The sequence below is a fragment of the Nematolebias whitei genome, chromosome 1 (assembly GCF_014905685.2).
Source record: "Nematolebias whitei isolate Nwh7 chromosome 1, NemWhi1, whole genome shotgun sequence".
Lineage (NCBI taxonomy): Eukaryota > Metazoa > Chordata > Actinopteri > Cyprinodontiformes > Rivulidae > Nematolebias > Nematolebias whitei.
In genome coordinates this window covers 70,429,447-70,450,864 of record NC_056498.1, presented here as the reverse complement: position 1 = coordinate 70,450,864, position 21,418 = coordinate 70,429,447, and the positions used below count along the sequence as shown (strand labels likewise).

At 40.2% G+C, this 21,418-nt stretch overlaps 1 protein-coding gene across 1 annotated transcript; it reads left to right on the top strand.

Annotated features, from left to right (window-relative positions):
• The first annotated feature begins 3,378 nt into the window (after positions 1-3,378).
• On the top strand, positions 3,379-20,736 carry LOC119430566 (inactive ubiquitin carboxyl-terminal hydrolase 54). Its single transcript, XM_037698000.1, has 8 exons — positions 3,379-3,660; positions 5,496-5,578; positions 7,996-8,098; positions 8,177-8,323; positions 8,407-8,556; positions 19,797-19,965; positions 20,195-20,386; positions 20,579-20,736. Exons 1-8 carry the CDS (start codon positions 3,379-3,381, stop codon positions 20,734-20,736), a joined length of 1,284 nt encoding a protein of 427 aa, XP_037553928.1.
• The last annotated feature ends 682 nt before the right edge of the window (positions 20,737-21,418 follow it).

The following is a 21,418-nucleotide window of genomic DNA, read 5'->3' as shown; positions in this document are numbered from 1 at the left end:
TGAGTATAGGCTTCGCCCTTTAAGGGCTGTCGCTGGTGGGTTTAAAGCGCCTTTAACCCACCAGCGACAGCCCTTAAAGGGCGAAGCCTATACGTAATAAAACTTCATACACATATGCGTCATCACTAGATGAAGCATTGCACATACTTTTCATCACCCTAGTTCCAAGGTCAGTCACACATAAGGTCAATTTAAAACCAGTTTTTTACTTGTCTGGACCATAACTTCTGATCTGCTCAAAGTAATTTAATGAAACTTTATACACATTTGTGCCATCACTAGGGTGTCGCATAATCTTTTCATCTCCCAGCTTCAAGGTGAAGGTCACAAATTAAGATCGACATTTAAACAACTTATTTTCTTGTCTGTGCCATTGCATTAGATTGCTATATTACTATATCATAGTTCAACTGGTGTAAAATGTGCCTCATTTCGTAATATTGTTTATCATGTTTTATGCCACTTTCTGTTACAATAATAATAATAAAGATTTAACTGTTAAAGCACAAACAAAGAAAAGTCATGTTCTTTTGCAGGCTAAATGTATTCTGTAGTTTTTAAGATTTCTGTTAAGGTTTTTCTTCTTGCTGTTGTTGTGATGCTCATTATTTTGTCATTTCCATAACTTTTAACACATTCTGTGACTAAGAAAAAGCTAACACAGTCGCTACATAAATTCATACATTTCTCATATATTCTTTGTTGCAGTGAATTATTTTGTCTGGTTTTGTGAGTCCTGAAACATGAAATATTGTTCTGACACGTGCTTAACAATTTACATGTGTATATTTGTCACGTTTTCTCTTTAAAACAAACAAAAGTAAAGCAGTTCCTCCTCGGGGCGCTCACACTCCATCTCCCATCATCTCGTCTGAAGCTGTCTGGACTTCAGGTGGTTTTTCTGAAGCAGATGAATGCAGTCTGACACCGTCACATGCTCTTCTTCTTTACTTTCATAACTTCTGCTCAATCTGGTCTGTGGTTGGTCTGTTTGGGCTCTGGTCAGCAGAAGTGGAGACAAATAATTGGCCAACAGATTATATAAATTGATCATGTTTAGGAATTTGAACAGTCGATCTGAGCAGCTTGTGCAACTCTGAACCATCAGGACTGTGAGAAAGCTGGAGAAAAATGTAGCGCTTTTTTTTTGACAGAAAAGAGGATTATAAAACATATGGACACTGGTTTTTAAGGATATTTCTTATTTTTCAGGTTTTGGGTGAATCAACTTGAGTATTAAATATTTCATATTTTCTGTTTGGGAAAAATATTTTTATTTTTCCAGCTTAACATGCAAATTTTCTTTGCTGGAATTTTTGTTGGCCTAAATTTTTAATTTGTATTATAACATTGTAGGATTATTATTATTTTTCGAAGATTAAATATTTTTAGAAATTAGAAATTATTTTTAGAAGATTGTTTCTAAGTGACGTCTTGTATTTGTGTGTTTAGGTCCTGTGGCACCTCGACATCTTTCGACGTAGTTTCCGTCAGCTCACTGCTCATAAGTGCATGGAGGACTCGTGCATTTTCTGCGCTCTGAAGGTGAGAAATGGTCTAATACCCGAGTCAGACTCTGAACCAGCCTCACCCACTTCACCTCCATTTCATCTTCTCCCTCAGAGCATCTTTGCTCAGTTCCAGTACAGCAGTGAGAAAGTGTTGCCATCCGATGCTCTGCGCAGCGCGCTCGCCAAAACCTTCAAGAACGAGCGGAGGTTTCAGCTTGGCATCATGGACGACGCTGCTGAGTGCTTCGTAAGTCCCCAAACTAAGAAACCTGAAACCTGATCCGTCAGGTCATTATTTAAGTTTCATGTTCTGCAGGAAAACATCTTGATGAGGATCCACTTCCACATCTCAGACGAGAGCAAAGAAGACATCTGCACAGCCAGACACTGCATCCCTCATCAGAAGTTCGCCATGACGCTCTTTGAACAGGTGAGACAGAGTTCTTCTGTGCAGCAGAGGTCAAATGAAAACCAAAACATCTCACAAAACTTCCAGCTGTCACTATTATGACTTTAGGTTTGTCTGTCATCCTCCTCCATCTCAGTCCTCTGCATCCTCTGTCCTCACTCCAACTACCTCCATGTCCCCTCTAACTGCATCCATATATCTCCTCTTTGTCTTTTTCCTGGCAGCTGTATTTATAACATCCTTCTACCTATATACCCACCGTCCCTCCTCTGGACATGTCCAAACCACTGTCCCTCCTCTGGAAATGTCCAAACCATCTCAGTCTGGCCTCTGAACTTTTATCTCCCAGTTGTTCAACCTGTGCTGTACCTCTGATGATCTCATTCCTAATCTTATCCATCCTTGTCACTCATAAGGAGAACATCAACATCTTCATTTCTGCTTATTCCATTTCTGTTTTTGTGTCAGTGCTACTGTCTTCAGACCATACAACACAGCTGGTCTCACTATTTGTTCACATGTTGATGAGATGTACTGAAATCTTTTGAAATATCAGTGGAGCTGCGTCCTTGCTGCTGATTTTAGGAGACGTAGAGAGATTTAACTGCTTCTATCTGTTTAGTAATTATTGGGATTGATGTAAAAACTTAAATTGTCCTAAAAAACTCAGAGAATTTTCAGTACTCATCTCGCCAGTTTACAACAGCGAAGTGAGCTCAGACTTTACACTCAGGAAATTATCAGAAAAGCTCCAGGTCAGGTTCATCAATGTGTATTTTTGCAGGATTCATTCACCTGCAGCAGGTCTAATACAAAGTATACCGATCTCACAGCCGCCCCAACTTTAATAATTTATTCCAGTGCTTCCTTAAACTATCATTTGACCAACACTCATTAGAAATAAACAGTTTGATTCATAAATACTTAAGATATTCATTATCTGCAGTTTAGACACAAGTGGTTTGTTCTTAATCCTCTTTCAGGTTCAGTCACATCATTGGTTATCTTTCTTAAAGCAAAGTAGATATAAACACAGTGCAAAGTAACATGCAGCCAGGCCATTAGTGCTTTGTTTTGTGACTGAATCAAACTTTACCCTCTCCTGTATAAAATCAGCTGGGGCCTCATGTACAAAGTGTGTGTAAACTTGGCGTACGACATTTTTCACACAAAACTTCAGACGTTTCAAGAATGAAATGACTGTGGAAATGTGCGCAGCCCCACACCAACTTCATGGCTGGTGTACACACATTTCTATGGTTACTGATCTATTGGCGACACTTAAGAGGTGATACTGGGAAACTAATGATGTGAAAACTATTATTGTACACATTGGACACACACGATGATCAATTAATACATCCAAATGTATGCAATTAGATGAGTGGATATAAAAGTGTGCACTAAGTGGAGCAGAAGTTGTCTTTAACAACAATAGGTTATTAGAAGACATGACAAATGGTGCAATACGCAGAGACTGTGCATTTAAAGACAGAGGATTTTCTGGACCACGATGACGGCTGGCTCTTCAGCCATTTGTCTTCCAAGGTCAATCTTTTTGGAACTGTGCGTGGAGCTGCGGCTGGTCTTGGAGAGCGACACAGCGAGGAGTTGTGTGCTGCCCGTACACATACAGCTGCTGACCATACTGGGGTTCCTAGCAATAAGGGCATTCCAGATGAAGCTGGCAGACCCATTGGGACTGTACCAGTCCACCCTAAGCTGAGCCATGCCAGCTGTGTGAGATGGAATGATTCATATATAAACCAGGTATATCAAATTCCCCACAATGCAGTTGAAAGGCCAACATTAAAGCACAATTTGCAGCGACAGACGGTTTTTCTAATATAATCGGAGTCATTGACTGTAAACACATAGCTATAAAAGCATAACCAAAGGATGAATACGTTTAAGCTAACAGGAAGCATTTTCATTCAATCAATATTAAATTTATATGTGATGCACATAAACAACTAACCAGCGTTGTGGCGAGGTGGCCTGGTTCAATGCACGATTAACTGCATGGTTGGGAACAGACTACAAGCTGGTGCAGTGCAGGATGGGGGGGCTTCTTGGTGAGTAAATTCATTTAATCATCCTAATTTTAATCTCCCTGATACGCATGGAGCATCTGCGCCCCCACATATCCAGTCTTCACCTTATCATTACTAGACAATGGTTCAAGTGAGTGACTTCCTGTTTTTTACTGGTTAAACTACAGTTTCTTATCGTTCTACCAAGCCCCTGATTGTCTCCGTGTTACAGTAATCATGTTCGTAAAGTGTGAAACATCTCACACTTTTCTTCAGTCATTTTCATTAACAGTGTAGTCCATGTAAGTGGCGGTGGGCGGTCGTTCTCCGTTTCACATCCATCTTGACATCTGACTTTTTTTTTTCTTAATTTCTGTGGGGGTGCACTTAGGGTGCGCTGTTCTGACCCCACAGCATTTACAACTTCACACTCATTGTCCCACTCACTCCTCCTGTACTTGCTGCTAATGCCAGAGGGCAATGTGCCAAACAAATGTTTTTATGAGCCTCTACCTCATTTAGAAGCGTCTCCAACTCACATTCTGTGAAGTTCCTCTTTTCCACGCGACATGTTTTAAGATAGTGCAGAAAGGAGGTTCCTCAGGTGCAGGGCAGATTTACTGTAAATCGATTTGCATATTTAAATGGAGGCGTGCCGAGGGAGGAGTCCAGTATTCTCTCGTGTGCTCAATTCCATGTTGATTGGGATTTAAGTGTGCTTGGATTCGTGCCTACGCAGTTTCATACATTTGGATTTATTTGTGCATACACTGATTTGTTGATTTAAGCGTGCGCATGTTATAGTAGGAAATCCTCCAAAGTCTTTGTACACGAGGCCCGTGATGATTTCTTAAAATTTAATTCAACAATAAAAATATTTTTCATGCTAGTTGATCCATTTTTGGTTCTCTGCAACCAGATGCAGTTAGCATAGTTTGATTAGTCACTATCAAAGCAGACAATGAAAAGCATCTATCTTCGTTAAATCTTGAGACTGATTTTTAACAAGTTTCACATGAAAGTGGATCACACTGTTGGTTTTTATTAGATCTTTGTCCTTACTGACCATAAAACTCTGAACTCAACAGTACAGAGGGCACAGACGAGCTGCTGTGTTCTTGATATTTTTTTAAACTGAGATTCTGAGTTGTTCAGCTAAGGATTTGTATTTTATTTTATTTATTTATTTTTAATTGTTTTTTAAATTTTTTTTTTTTAATTTTTTTTTATTTTTAATTTTTTTTATTTTATATATTCATTTAATTTTTTTATTTTTTTATTTTTTATTTGAGAGATAATAATAATAAAAAAACCTTCAAACACAGTTTGTTGTGATTTAGTGTTCAGAGTACTTTTAGCTTTAACATGTTCAGAAGAAATTGATATAAAAAGCTATTTATGAAGATTTTTGAACATTTTTACATGAGAGGAGCCATTCAGAGTACCTGCAGATTTATTTATCACATCACTTATTGTTTTATTTCATAGTTTTGTCTTCATGTGTGCAGTATGTGTTGCTGACCTCTGGTTTGTGTGTGTCAGTGTGTGTGCAGCAGCTGCGGAGCTTCTTCAGACCCTCTGCCCTTCATTCAGATGGTTCACTATATCTCCACCACTTCTCTGTGGTAAGTTCCCATCAGAGGAATATCGTCTATCTTTAGCTGCAAACTCACAATTAGAAACTTCAGGCCACACACCCTCACGCTGCGGTCGCTAAGGCAACACGGCAGCGTCACCTAGGCAACAGACATGTTTGATCATGATGCCTGAGGAGTTTCTGCTGCTCAGACAGAAGATGTGCAGTCATCTTCCAGCTGTTCATTCCAACCAGCTGTGTTCCTATTAATTTTTCTAATGATAACAGAATAAATGCAGTACAAAATGGAAAGAATCTGTGAAGTTTTCTTATTTTACTCATATCAAAAGTCAAAGGTAAGAGGTGTCTTTCAAGCAATGTTTTAAATGGGTTCACATTCTGTGAGATGTGAAAGGAAAGAAGTGACTCGTGGGCTACAGAACTTGAGTTTGAATGTTGAACATCTGCTAAATAACTTACTGCTCGTTCTGTTAATGTGTTTTTAAAGTTACAAAATAAAATCTTCTCATATTTTTGGAAACAAGCATAGAATCCCAAAACCAAAATGATGTGGTCATGCTTTTTAAACAAAGGTAAAAATATGTGGAAAAAGCAGACTACAATAAATTAAAGGCCTAACACACCTTGAAGAAATGTATATCTCATTACGGTGTGAAAGCAAATAATTGGTCCACAGTGGGACTAACAGGCCTTAAACCCTCAGGCATCTTTAGAACATTTTGGGCCGAAAACATTATACAGTAGTCCCTCGCTACTACTCGGTTTGTTTTTTGCAGACTCGCTCTATCGTGGGTTTTCAAAGTAAGATTGGACATTACACACAACTGGTTGATTGATGGATGAGCCACACGATCAACATGGATTGTTTATTTAAAATAAATTATTGTTATTTATTTAGCACCTGCTGCACCTATATGCAGCCCACAGCTTGCAGGAGAAGCTTCCTCCTGCAGTGTCAGATATCTGCTCTGCTGTGGAGAAGTGGGCGTGGCCGAGAGCGCTGGCAGGTGGCAGAGTGCAGCTGGAGGCAGAGAGAGCAAGATCATGACATTCTGTGCTCTTTTAGAGCGTTTAGAATATTGCAAGAGTGTGGGAAGGGTTTAAAATACCTTTATATATGCCGTATTTTTTGCTGTATAAGTCACGTTTTTTTGCATAATTTGCATGCCCTGTGACTTATAGGCTGAAGTGATGTATTTATGGATTTTTTTTCTCATTTATAAACCAATTTTTGGCTGAGATATGACAGTTTTCATTCATTCTGACTGAAAAAATAGAACACTACCATTTTCAGCTGCTAAATGGCACTCGATATAAGGCATGCCATTATGTCATGTAATAGGTAAAAGTGGCTATAATGACAAATTAAAAAACGTTCAAGACAAAACAACTGGACTTTATTTGTTATACTTTACTTTATACTTTATTGTTTTTGTCTTGAACTGTTTTTGAATGTACCATGTTCTGCATGACAGAATCTTCACCAGCTATTAATGACTCAGTCAGCTTGCCATAGACTGCCACCTTCGTTCTGCACGCTGCTTGGAGCAACTGTCAAATCGGCTTCATTTTGCTGCACTGCCCTGGCGAAATGCAGCTAATTTGACCATTGAAGTGCATTTATTAAGTAAAAGTTCAACTGAGACACACCTTTACTATAATGTCGAGCAAAAAAATAAGTGTTTTAGGTGCTAATCTTGTTAAATTTCAAAGAAATGAACAGCGGCTCATCCCTCTGTGCGTTCCTACTTCCACGTATCGGCTTTTGAAATGCAGCTGATTTGACCTTCAAAGTGCATTTACATATTAAGCAAAAGTTAGACTAAGACACACTTTTGCTACAACGTCAAGCAAACAAATAAATGTTTTTAGATTTATATATTGTTAAATTTCGAAGAAATGAACAGCAGTTCGTCCACCTGCGCGTGCACGCTTTTGCAAATCGGGTTTTGAAATGCAGCTGAAAGTATGGTGTGCGTGTGTGTGTGTGTGTGTGTATATATATATATATATATATATATATATGTATATATATATATATTAAAATAAACTACTACTTACTACTTGTACTACTATTCCTACTTCACGTTTTTTCACTTAACGCAGGGCTTTATGGTACGGATCCCCCGCGATAAACGAGGGACTACTGTACATGAACCTATGAGGTCAAACACATTTGTTGAAGAAATCACCTAAACCAAACTCTTTGTTCTTTTGGAGACTTGGAAAGTTTATCTAGAATTTCTTGTCAGTTAGTTCAGTTGTGAATTAGATCTAGATATAACCAGCAAAGCAATAAAAATATATTTTTTCTAAAATTAGATCCCAAATGCAATAAATACAATGTGTCCCAAAAATACCCTTTGGGAGGTCCACAACTCAAAGGGGTTGCAGCTTCTCTATATGCAGATTAGTACAAACTTCTTTCCTCCTCATCTTCCTCAGTAACCAGGCTGTGAAGATGCTGGAGTCAAGAGAGAAGGCAACTCCAAGCATGTTTGGAGAACTGCTACGAAACGCTAGCATGGGAGACCTGCGCAGCTGTCCTGTAAGGCTTCAGTTCACACAGATAAACATGAATTGGTTCTTCAGAATCTCAGATTTAACATCTGTCTCCTCTTCTCAGAGTCAGTGTGGTCAGCAGCTTCGCATGGCTCGTGTCCTCCTCAACAGTCCAGAGATCATCACCATCGGTCTGGTCTGGGACTCTGATCATTCAGATCTGGCTGAGGACGTCATCCACACGCTGGGAACCTGCCTGCGTCTTGGAGATGTAAGACTTGGGAGCAGAACCAGATCTAACAAATAAACTTGAGTGTCATCAGCGTTCATGATGAGCCCATCTTTTCTCTGTAGCTGTTTTACAGAGTGACGGAGGAAAAAGCCAGACAGTCAGAGCTCTACCTGGTAGGAATGGTCTGTTATTACGGGAAACACTACTCCACCTTCTTCTTCCAGACCAAAATCAGAAGATGGATGTACTTTGATGATGCTCATGTGAAAGAGGTTCGACCTGATTACAATTATCTATACATTAGGGTTTGATGGTATTTATGTATTTGGTCAAATGTCTCAGATTATCCTGTGGTATGCAGTATAACATCTGCCTAGAACTGCTTGTGTTGTTATCTTATTGCTGCGTTATTTTACATAATTTTAAGACCTTCTAAAAGATTTTAACTTTTACTTTTGAAAAATAAAAATGCCTATTGAAAACAGGTAGGTGGTTAGAAAAAATGAACCTGTGATTTGAAGCTCGCTGGTTCGAATCCCCTGACCGTTGTATCAAAATGTGGGTGAAGGTGAATCACCAACACCTGCTTTCACCCACATTTGCCCCTTTCTGGGCCCTTGAGCAAGGCTCTTAACTATCCCCATCTGCTCACCTGGGTGCCTGAGATAGTAACCCTCTGCTTCCCACATGGGCTGGGTTGGACAGTGGTTGCATCAGGAAGGGCATCCGGCGTAAAAACTACTGCCAAATTTCTGCAAGTTTTCTCACTGTAGCCACCCATGAAGAAAGGACCAGCCGAAACAAAAACAATTGAAATCCTGTTCATTTAAATGGAATATCTTGGCAGCACAATGGCTTAGTGAGTTCAGGTTGGACTTTCTGTGTGGAGTTTGCACATATGCCTCGTGTTTGCATGGATTTTCCCCGGGTACTCCAGTTGTTGGAGAAAAATATTCTCGCTTATCTTACTTAGTCAAAATAAACTGCACTCGATGGCAGGAGAAGATCTTTAACCAGGATTGTACTTGCAAGGTCAGATTTTCAGGACAGATTACATAAATATACATGAAGTACACACATGAAGACCAGTCACGAGAATCTGCCTCGAGCTGCCCCCTCAGCTTGCTTTTATATCCTTATTAGTTCAGCCGAGTTCACAGAACCTGGAGGTGTCCTTGGAGCCAGCTGCATCCTGCAGCTTCACCCAGTTCCTCACTCAGCCTTAACCACTAACCCAAACATGTGGTTCATGTGCAGATATAAGATTCTTAGTCATAGTAATAAAAACATCCATAAACTTTGACCAAAAATTCTCTAACACCAGTTTCGTCCCACAGTACAAAAGCATGCATGTTAGGCTGCCTTCAGGCCCAGGCTTCCCTCGTAAAAGAGATCTGTGATCTCAGTGGGATTTGCCTGGTTTAATAAAGGTTAATACATTTTTTAATTTAATTCCATCACTGAGTCAAAAAGCTACTTTGTGCTGAAGCTGTTTATTAGAAAAATCATAGAACAAGAAGGTTTGGACAGAGCTGATTGATTCAATATGCCCTGCTCACACTGGAATAACTCGATGACCTACACAGTCTTCTAAAACATGGCTGAATCGCAGCACATTTGGAAAACCACTTTATTGTGAAGGCAGTAGTACAGTAAATAGTAAAAGTTCCACACCACCAGTTACCACCTTTTTAACCTCTTACAGTTCTGCAAAGTAATTTACAGTTTCTCTTTTGTACATTCACAGTCACACAGCCCTTTTTATTTTCACTTATAAACTGATAAGCATACCAATGGGCATTGGAGTGTACGGTGTCTTTTGCCAAGGACACTTTAGCAAGCTGCAGGAACTTGGGATCAAACCCCGGATTCACTGATTTCTGCTTTTTTTGTCTCACCATTATGCTCTCCTGCGCCTTCATCACACTTTGTATATTTACATGGCGTTCCCTTAACAATATCACAATGTTCACTCTAGATTGCACTCCTCACTAGGTATGACGCTTTTGGGCTGCACCAATAGACAGTTTAAAGATCACGCCACACCAGCATGATGTTTCCATGATCTTATCTGATCTGTGGAATTAAATGTTTCAGAACCATTAAACCAGACCAACTGGATTAATCACCTTCTTCACTAACCTGATTCTGATTCAGAGTCACTTTTCTGCTGCAGCGACAAGAAAAACATTCTGGAACTCGTCCAGCCTGACATGCATGTCTGCCGTTTAAGAAATACACTTTTAATATCAACCATAGAACTGAGCAAACTCTCTGTAACTAGGTAGGTTTACCAGAACTGTGCACAAAATCAATATGTCTTGGTGCATTAAATATCCATGTGCCATGCCCAGATTTTCTGATAGGGCAGGGGGAAAAATGGTTTCATATATTAATAATGGACATATCACACAAATTACAAAAAACTTGATTATTTTGCTATAATCATGTGTAATACTCAAAACTTGAAGATATTTATGACAAACTACTTTTATTTTTTTATTTTTCTTCTTCTGGCTGCTCCCTTCCTCAGGGGTCACCACAGCAAACTAACTTGCACGAAGACTTGGTGATTGTTTCCACTCCAGGAGGCCCTTCCTGACGCAACCACAGACCACCAATCTACCACAGCCCTCTGTGTGGAGCAGAGAGCTGCTATCTAGGGTGCTCGGGAGAGCAGATGGTGGGGGTTAAGGACCTTGCTCAATGGCCCAGAATGGGGCAAGTGAGGGTGGAGACAAGTGTAGATGCATCGTCTTTCCTAACCACATTTGATGTTGTTGGTCCAGGGAGTTGATCCGGCAACCTTCTGATTACAGACTTGCCTTTTTTAACCTCTACGCAACCACGCCCCCATTTATAACAAACTACAAACTTGAAAATGTAACACTTTCACAGAGCAATGTCATATAGATCATTGTGAGTTCTGGGAAAAACAAAAAACAAAACTGAAGTTAAAAACTGACGCCTTTGCTACTGTCATGGGTGAACAAATATGCATCTTTTAGTGTTAATATTGTTTGACTCTTAAGAACTAATGCACCAGAAACGACTAGAGACTCAAACAGGCTGTGCGCGCTCAACCACGTTCTGCCAAAACACCTGTCCTGCAGCAACGTGAGAGAAACAAAGCCTGCATCTAAGTGTGGAGAACTCACCTCAGCTGGGTTGACATGAAGCTGCAACACATTAAATGTGTGACAGACGTCTCCCTAGTATCTTCTTAAAAACATGACTTAACTGAGTGTAGCAATCCTTGATTAAAATCCTTGATTTCAGCAGTAACAAACTTGACCTCTGTTAAAGTGAGAAACAACAACAACTACTTTGTATAGTAATTTCTAAATGTTTGTTTGCTTACTCCTTAAAATAGGTTCAAGCTGCAACAAGGCATTGCAGTTTGTTTCGTTTGCTAAATGTTCAGGCCAGAGGAAAAAAAAAAACTTTCAGTGACATCGTGGCCCCCCAGTGCAGCCCTGGTCCTCCCCAGGCGGACGTGCCCCACAGTTTGAGAACTATTTGTTTTAACAAATCTATATTTTAAATGCCTTTTGTCATGACATCAGAGTTTGACACTTCAAATGCCCGGGAGTCTCATGTACAAAGACTTGCCTGGATTTCCTACTGAAACATGGCGTACGCTTAAATCAGCAAAGTGTACGCGCAAATAAATCCAGATGTATGAAACTGTGCGTACACATGAATCTAAGCATACTTCCTTTCTACATCTCAATCAACGTAGAATTGAATGCACATGAGAATACCCAACTCCTCCCTCAACACACCTACATCTAATTATGTAAAATTTGTAGATGGAAATGTGTTTTTCATGTGGGATTCTCGTCTCTGCATGTTAAATATTTATGTCCAGAGCCCTGTAAAGAGAGAGTTGCGACACTCTTTGAACTCGCCGATACGCGGTCACGTGGTTCATGCAGCTCCCCATAGTTCCAAAAAGCTCATCGCTGTCAGTCAGTTTGAGCGGCTGCTGGCGCAACATAACACAAAAATCGACTTTTCTTACTTTACCTGACGTCTTTCAGTAATTATTGAGCAGTAACGAACTGATTACTGAACCGATTATTGATTATTTCACAGACTATGCATTTTATCAAAGCATTTTTAGAAGCGGCTGATACATTTATCATTAAATTTTAGAAGGAAACGAGACTGCAAACACATATTTGTTAGAAAAAAATGTATATGCAATACAATGATCAATATAGCCATATCAGTGTTTTATAACGTTACACACGTTAAAAAAGATCAGAGTAACACCTGTTATAAAGCTGATGTTCTCTGCATGATAATGCTCCACCTTGTCCTCCATGTAGTTCAGATCTGCTCCAGCTTACCTCAGATCATCTGGATGAATTCTTGATTTCTATAGAAGATATTAATTCAACCTTTATTTAAACAGGTTCGTCCCATTGAGCCACGAGGACTCATTTACAAGAGAGACTGAATATAATTGTTGTATTTGTCGTTTTTTTATGGCAACCAAGTACCTGGTAACTGAGTTGATTGTAGCCTGACAACTATTGTAAAATTGTAATTCATTGATTAAAATGTTAATTTAAATGAAACTGTTTCTAGTTAAAATCATAACAGATGACAAAATAAGTGTTAACTGTGCAAAAATAAATTTCCAAACAATTATAAAATATGTAAAATGTAAAGCAAGCTTTAATAAAGTACTTTTACTACTATTTATACTGTTTATTAATGACATCATCTCAAGTCAGCAGGAGCACCATCATCATCATCACAACAACACAAAGTGAGAGCTGTAAATTTAATCTGCACAAACATTTTCAATCAGGGCTCAAAATGTTTAACTGTCAAAGAAATGTGCAAGAAAATAAACTAATGTCACTCTACAGGCACATTTAGAGAGAGGACAGTTCACAGAGACACAGTGAGGACGTGTGAGACTGAGAGACAGTGAGAACGTGTGAGACTGAAGGAGGTTCAACCATTTGTTCATGGACCAGAACCAGATGAGAAGAACAGCATAACTTCCACTGACCAGTGATCTGACCAGTGATCACACATGTTGTTCTAAATTAAACTTTGGTACGAACAGTGTTAAATAAGACATGTCATATTTTTTATTGAACAATAATCTTCATTCTAACAGTGACGTTGTAATTTCGGGCAGCACGGTGGCGCAACTGGTAGAGCTGCTGCCTCTCAGCGAGCAGGTCCCCGATTCAAACCCTGGTCCAGGGGCCTTTCTGGGTGGAGTTTGCATGTTCTCTCCGTGCATGCGTGGGTTTTCTCCGGGTGCTCCGGTTTCCTCCCACAATCCAAAAACATGCATGTTAGGCTGATTGGTAACTCTAAATTGTCCCTAGGTGTGAGTGAGAGAGTGAATGGTTGTTTGTCTCGTTTGTCTCTATGTGTCCCTGTGATGGACTTGCGACCCGTCCAGGGTGTACCCCGCCCCTCGCACAGTGATTGCTGGACATGGGCACCAGCGACCCCCGTGACCCAAAATGGAATAAGCGGGTAAAGAAAATGGATGGATGGATGGACGTTGTAATTTCAGAGACTGAGGAAGAAACAGAAATGAGGCGAGTGAGATGAGGGAAAGATGAAAATGTGTCCTCAGAGGACGGGAACATGTCAGGATCTGATGATCCAGGATCAACAGGACCAGGAGGATGAATCAACAGGCAGTCAGGGAATAGAGATGAAAAACCTGAGGGAACAATTAGAACACAAAAAAAAATACATGAGCAGGACAGAAGAAACTCACAGACAAGAAAATTAACTCAGTCCTGCCAAGAAAAATGTTAACAATGGAAAATAAATTGGCATATTTTTACAAAAGATCAGATGAAGACAACTGGCATGAAGAATAACTTCCAGCTCCATCTCAATGTACCTGTGATAGTTTAATAAGTTGTTTTGTTACTGTCCTACTGTTTATTGATGCTGATATATTCTTGTAATAATTCTTATTTCTTGTTCTGTCTTGAAAGAGTCTCATCTCAACTTGACCCATGATTATCAAACACTAAACTAATAATATAAAACTAATGTAAATGAACAGTCCTGCAGTAAATACCAACTTTGTGAAGGTTATGGTGTTAAAGTAATTTTATTCAAACATCTTGATTCAGCTGTTATTGATTAATAGAAGACAGAAAATGAGATCTTGTACCTTTGTGATACTTTGAATGCAACATTCAGTTCATGAAGTCATTCTCCTCTGGTTTACCTGGAAAACATGAAAACATTGACTCATCTCCACGATCATGTTTTTCTTTAATGATAATGTCACAATTTATGCTGCAGTCTTTGACAAATGATCTATAACTTGAACTAAATTACGTCAATCTTGTTGTCATGTTGTCTTCATTCTTTGTTAAATCAGGTCTCTCTTGTAAATGAGTCCTCGAGGCTCAATGGGATTTACCTGTCTAAATAAAGGTTGAATGAATCTCTCAGGAAAAAAAGGCCAAATATTTTCTAGTTGAGTTCAGTAACTGGAATTACCACAAATTAAAAAAGACCACCTTTCAAAATTTAAGCAGTAATAGATATTTTAAAACGTTGAATTAGAAATAGACCCGTTTAAACCGTCATGTTGCAGAGCAGCTGCAGTTAAAACACAACTAGCAATTTAACATGTTCCATTAACTAAAACTGGAGACATGAAGTATTAATGTTGATAAATTGTGGTACAGAACAGTCAGATAACGCTTCACAATGGAGAAAAAGTGTCGTATTTGCATTAACTTACCGGAAAAACACGGAAAATGAACTACGTTCAATGCTGAACCCGCTGCTGTTTGGAACTCTTTGCCGCTGCATGACCCACGTGACTTCCGCATTCCATTCTTTCTATGGGAGTCTATGGGAGTGTCGCAACTCTCTCTTTATAGGGCTCTGTTTATGTCTAGATGCAGCAAAATGAAGGATTTCATTGAATGTGAATGTTAGACACACCAAAATAAGTAGTGTGGTATAAAAATACACTGCCTGGCCCAAAAAGTCACCACCAACAAAAAAGGTCACACTAATATTTCGTTGGACCGCCTGTAGATTCGCTGTGGCATTGTTTCAATAAGCTTCTGCAATGCCACAAGATCTATTTGCATCCAATGTTGCATTAATCTTTCACCAAGATCTTGCATTGATAATGGCAGATTCTGATCACTGTGCAAAGCCTTCTCCAACACATCCCAAAGATTCTCAATGGGGTTAAGGTCTGGACTCTGTGGTGGCCAATCCATGTGTGAAAATGATGTCTCATGCTCCCAGAGCCGCCCTTTCACAATTCGAGCTCGATGAATCCTGACATTGTCATCTTGGAATATGCCCGTGCCATCAGGGAAGAAAAAATCCATTGATGGAATAATTTGGTCCTTCAGTATATTCAGGTAGTCAACTGACCTCATTCTTTGAGCACATACTGTTGCTGAACCTAGACCTGACCAACAGCAGCAACCCTAGATCATAGCACTGCCCCCACAGGCTTGTACAGTAGCACTGGGCATAATGGGTGCATCACTTCACCTGCCTCTCTTCTTACCCTGATGCACCCATCACTCTGGAACAGGGTAAATCTGGACTCATCAGACCACATGACCTTCTTCCATTGCTCCAGAGTCCAATCTTTATGCTCCCTAGCAAACTGAAGCCTTTTTTTTCAGTTAGCCTCACTGATTAGTGGTTTTCTTAAGGCTACACAGCTGTTCAGTCCCAGTCCCTTGAGTTCCCGTCACATTGTGCTTGTGGAAATGCTCTTACTTTCACTATTAAACATAGCTCTGAGTGCTACTGTTGTTTTTCTTCGATTTGATTTCACCAAACATTTAAGTCGCCGATCACGATCATTCAGGATTTTTTTCCGGACACATTTCTTCCTCGAAGACGATGGGTCTCCACTATCCTTTCAGTTTTTAATAATGCGTTGGACAATTCTTAACCCAATTTTAATAGTTTCTACAATCTCCTTAGATGTTTTCTCTGCTTGATGCCAATGATTTGACCCTTCTCAAACAGACTGACATCTTTTCCACGACTACGCGATGTCTTTCGATATGGTTGTTTAAGAAATGATAAGCAACTCATTGCATTGGGGTTAAATAACTTGTTGCCAACTGAAAGATAATCGTCCATGCAGTAATTATCCCATAGGACGCTCGTACCTATTTGCTGAATAAAATCCAGGTGGCGACATTGTTTTGGCCAGGCAATGTATGTTTGCCTCATATGTAAAAAAGTTTGTGTTTTACTATTTATATTTGGGGTGGCTGTGGCTGAGTGGTTAGAGCAGTTGTCCTCCAATGGGAAAGTTGAGGGTTCGATTCCACCAGCAGTCACATGTTGAAGTGTCCCTGTGCAAGACAATGAACCCCTCATTGCCTCCGATGTGTGTCTCATCAGTGTATGAATGTGATAAAGCACCGACTGATTAGTCTTTGTATAGATCTAGCAGAGTGCTGTATGAATGGGTCAATGAGGGCACAGATTGTGTAAAGAGCTTTGAGTATATTGATCAGATAGAAAGGTGCAGTCCATTTACCATTAAATGAAGTAAACCAGGGGTGGGGGAAAGCACAGATCTGCTGGTGGAGCCTTTCTAAGACATTTCCAAATTTACACACCTGTTTAATAAATAATCACTCTTAACTCAGAGGCACTCAGGAGTTTGGTAGAACTTATCAGCTCGGGATATCAGTTGTGACAAAATGAGTCACAGAGAATCAACAAAGTATTTCCACTGCGGTGTGGGGAAACTTTATATATCAGGGCATCTTATGGATGAAGCCATCCCATACAGCTGGCACAGCTCAGGGACAACTGAAATACCTGATCTGTCTCAGTTTCCTTGTTTGGATTTAAGTCATAAATGCACAAACTCATGAAAAAAAACATGTTTGAATATTCTTTAAGTTCAGAAAACCGAACAGTCATATTTCAGTGTATTTATATGAGTTTCAGTACTTTGTTATCTGATACTGTGGACTGAAAAAAGTTTGTGTGGCGGTAAACACATTCTCACAGCAGGTCAAAAATGTGCTTATATTTATGCACACTTTCATGCAACGTCCATTTTGATACATCCCGACATGCACATGGAGCCTGGTGCATGCAACTTTTTGTGCATAGACACTGTTGATACATGAGGCCTCTGGTCTGATCATGGTGGTGGAGGAGTCTTCTATGCAGAACTTCATCCACATCCACCCCTCTTCTTCCATCAGGCCTGGTCTTGATGGAAACGCATGCTTTGAATTCAAAGGGTGAATGAAGGACGGCTGAACGTTGACTGTAATCATTGCAGAGCCTAGATTGGCTGAGCAGTCAGAGCTGTGCAATAACTTGCAGAGAGATGTGGGTGTGATGAAGACGTACTGGAGGTACGAGCCCAGTTCTGCATCACATTCTCCCTGACCAAACCATACCCGTGTTCACTGCAACAGTTTAGTGCATCAAAACTATTGAGGACCATTCATGTATTGACTGATTATTTAATGGTGTTGCAGGGTCTTTATCTATCATGCAGGGGGCCATAATACAGTGACTCAGCTCATCAGAAGCTAAATAAAGACACTGCTCTGCATTTGTTAATTTGACTACAGCCTCAGACTCTTGCTCAAAATGACATGCATGTGTTACTGGGTCATTCCAGGTTAAAGTGATGTGCCTGAATGTTCTGGAAAAATAACAAATGATGTGGATGTTCCACTTGCTACTGGACATCTGGTGCCACCTACTGCTTATATCAATAAAACCACCCACAACAGTAACGATAAGAACACAAACCATGTTACTGCACAAGCTGCTTCACCTCCAATTAACATCCCAGGAAGAAGAAAAGATGGAGCACAACCCTTCAGGAATTTTCAGGACCTGATGTTGTCGTCCATCGTCACTCCTCTTCCTCCTCCTGTCCTCGCTGCTGCTTCTGTGATAGCTGGAAAGAGAGGTGTCATTCTTTCTCTGTCTGCTGCTTGTGAAAACAAGGATATCCCTTCATTGTTTATCAGTGCAGCTGGACAGAAATGAGGGTGTGGCCTGAGTGTGCGCTCTTTCTCTCACGTGCACACACACACTGCACACACACACACACTTTTCTGCACACTCTGCAGACTTTTTCCCCCATCTCTTTCTTTTTGCTAAACAAGCATCCACCTTTTTCAGCCGGGCAGACGAGTCGCCCTGCTGCATGATGGGACGTCCTGTCAGATCCAAGCGGAGCGTTGGAACACGAAGGAAGGCTTAAAATAATATACAAAGGTTTTTGTTTGGACAGAAGAGAAAATGAAAACGAACTAAAGGAGGACAGGAAAACAACGATTTTCCATCAGGGGGATGAAACTGGGTGGATCGTCCCTGAACAGTTCAGCTGTCGTCGTTTCTGTGGCTTGTATGTTACTGGATGCTGGTAGTTTTTATGATTTCAGCTGAAGTTTTGAGGCCATATATATGGTTTTTATAAGGTTAGTCTGTTAAAATGTATTAAAACTACGGGAGATTATGAACTCCACAACTCGGGGTCAAACGGAGAGCTTCTCATTCTCATCTTGTACAGACAAAAACCAAGACCTAGCTGAAGTTCTGTCAGAATTTCAAGTTAATCGTTTTTATTTACTTATAAACTTTTAATTTAAGTTGGTTATTAATTGGTAGAGCTGCTGCCTCTCAGCGAGAAGGCTGCTTGAATCTCCACGGGGGGACTTCTGGATGGAGATTGCATGTTTGCGCTGTGCTGCATGGGTTTACTCCAGTTTCCTCCCACAGACCAAAAACGCATGTTAAGCTGATTGGTAACTCTAAATTGTCCCGAGGTGAGAGAGTGAATGGTTGTTTGTCTCATTTGTCTTTATGTGTCTCTGTGATGGACTGGAGACCTGTCTAGGGCCCCTCTCGCACAGTGACTGCTGGACATGGGCACCAGTGACCCTCACAATCCAAAAAATAAAATAAAAACTGGTAAAGATGATGGATGGTTATTAATGCAAAAACTTACAGCCACAAAATGTAAGTTTTAATCTGCTAAAGTACAGCTGATGCTAACAAAACAAAGTGTGTTGATTTAAGTTTTTAAGAACCACTGATGATGTTTTTAGACATCTTTATAAAATATAAGTGAATTAATTAAGACAGTAATTGTAGCCTACTGACCTGCTAGAACAGAATAATGTTATTGAAGTTGTTAATGTACATTTTGAAACCATTTAAAAGGTTACTCAATCATGCTAACACACAGTAACTATTAAAAACAGCAAAAATATTTTAATTGCAGAATAATTAATAAATGTGCAATAAATTGCAGATTTAGGATGTTCTTTAATTTATTTGTCTATAGTGCTCTTCCTCAACATTTGAAATGCTGCATGTTCAGAAATGTATATGTACATTTTTATATTTATTTTTCATATTTTTTTATTTTATTTTGTTCCTTTATTCAACGCATTCCTGGATTTTATGTAACACTCTATAAATAAATTATTATGATTCATAATTTACAGATGTGCTTTTTTCCCTGTAGATTGGCCCCAAGTGGAAGGACGTGGTTTCTCGCTGCATCAAGGGCCACTACCAACCTCTGCTACTGCTGTATGCTGACCCGCGTGGGACGCCAGTGTCCATGCAGGACCTGCCGTCTCGCCTCGACCTCCAACACCTGAACATGACCTGCTACGACAGCGAAGACTCGGGTAACTACAACACAGCTAGGAGACGTAGTAGTATCAGAACAGCAAACACTCAGGTAACTAAAGCAGAACCTGCAGCTTTGTTTCAGTTTCTCTCTGACAGGGCTGAAGGAAGCAGCTAACTGATGGACATGCAGTAGAAGTAGCTCTTGTTGTTTATCAGTGTCTGATTTAAGGTGTTGTTTATATGAGCACATCGACACTGACCTCACCCCCTCCCTCTCCTCTGCAGGTCGAGAGCCATCCATTTCCAGCGACACTCGAACCGACTCGTCCACAGAGAGCTGCTCAAGCAGACAGCCCTGCCACTCCCACCACGAGTCCCTGGCGAGTCACTACTCGTCTGACTCCCAGGGAACCGTCATCTGCATGGAAAAACCCGACAGAACCCTGCACACCTCCCTCTGCAGTCTGGATACCTTAGGTACCTTATTTGAAGATTTGTCAAGAACCCCAGCGCTTTCTTTTCTCCTAATTTTCTTAACATTTCGTGGTCTGACCTCACCTCAGGGTAAACTTTCCCAGAAGTCACTCTTCCACTTTATATCATCCTCTCATGCTTCTGTTGTGTTTACATGATGTGTTGATCATCCCATGAACCACCTGTTGTCATCAGGTCATGTGGCGGACGGTGAGCAGTACCAGCCTCAGAGGAAAACAGGCGGGGTCGGGGATAGGAGGCGGAGCTATAGCCGATACCGGCGAGCTAAACCTGACAATGAAGCTTCGTCAGCGGGTTACCACAGTGAGGGTAGGCAGAGTTTGGACCTATGACGTACAAACTATTTTCTAAAATAAAATTAGGCTACCATTAATGTTTGGGTTTTTTTTACGCAGTGAAATGTATACAAGATAACAAAAATTAAATAGGGACTAAACAAGAAACTAAATCTGAAGTTAACGAGTATTATTTAGACCCAAAGCCAAAAGACAATTACAAATCTGGTTTGTGCAAATAAGAAAAAAAATGTTTTTTTTCCAGAAATACTGTTTTAACATTGTATATTTTTTGCAAATAATATTATTTACAAAAAAATAAAAAAAGTTGAAATAATTACTCTTCGGGTGGGTGTTCCATTTGTACTTGTAGGGCAGCTGTGGCTTAGTGGTTAGAGCAGTCATGCTCCAATGGGAGAGTTGGAGGTTCAATTCCACCAGCAGTCACATGCTGAAGTGTCCCTGGGCAAGACACTAAACCCCTCATTGCCTCTGATGTGTGACCCATCGGTGTTTGAATGTGATAAAGCTCTGATTATTCTTTGTACAGATCTAGTAGAGAGCAACAAAGTCCATGCTCTATAATCCAGGTATAAAATCCAGCATTTTTCAGTCAGGTCATCTGGACAGTTTCTTTTTTTGTGCTGACGGCCGGGGGCGACGGAGGCCATCGCCCCGCACTTCCGTCGCCATCGCCCCCGGCCGTCAGCACAAAAAAAGAAACTGTCCAGATGACCTG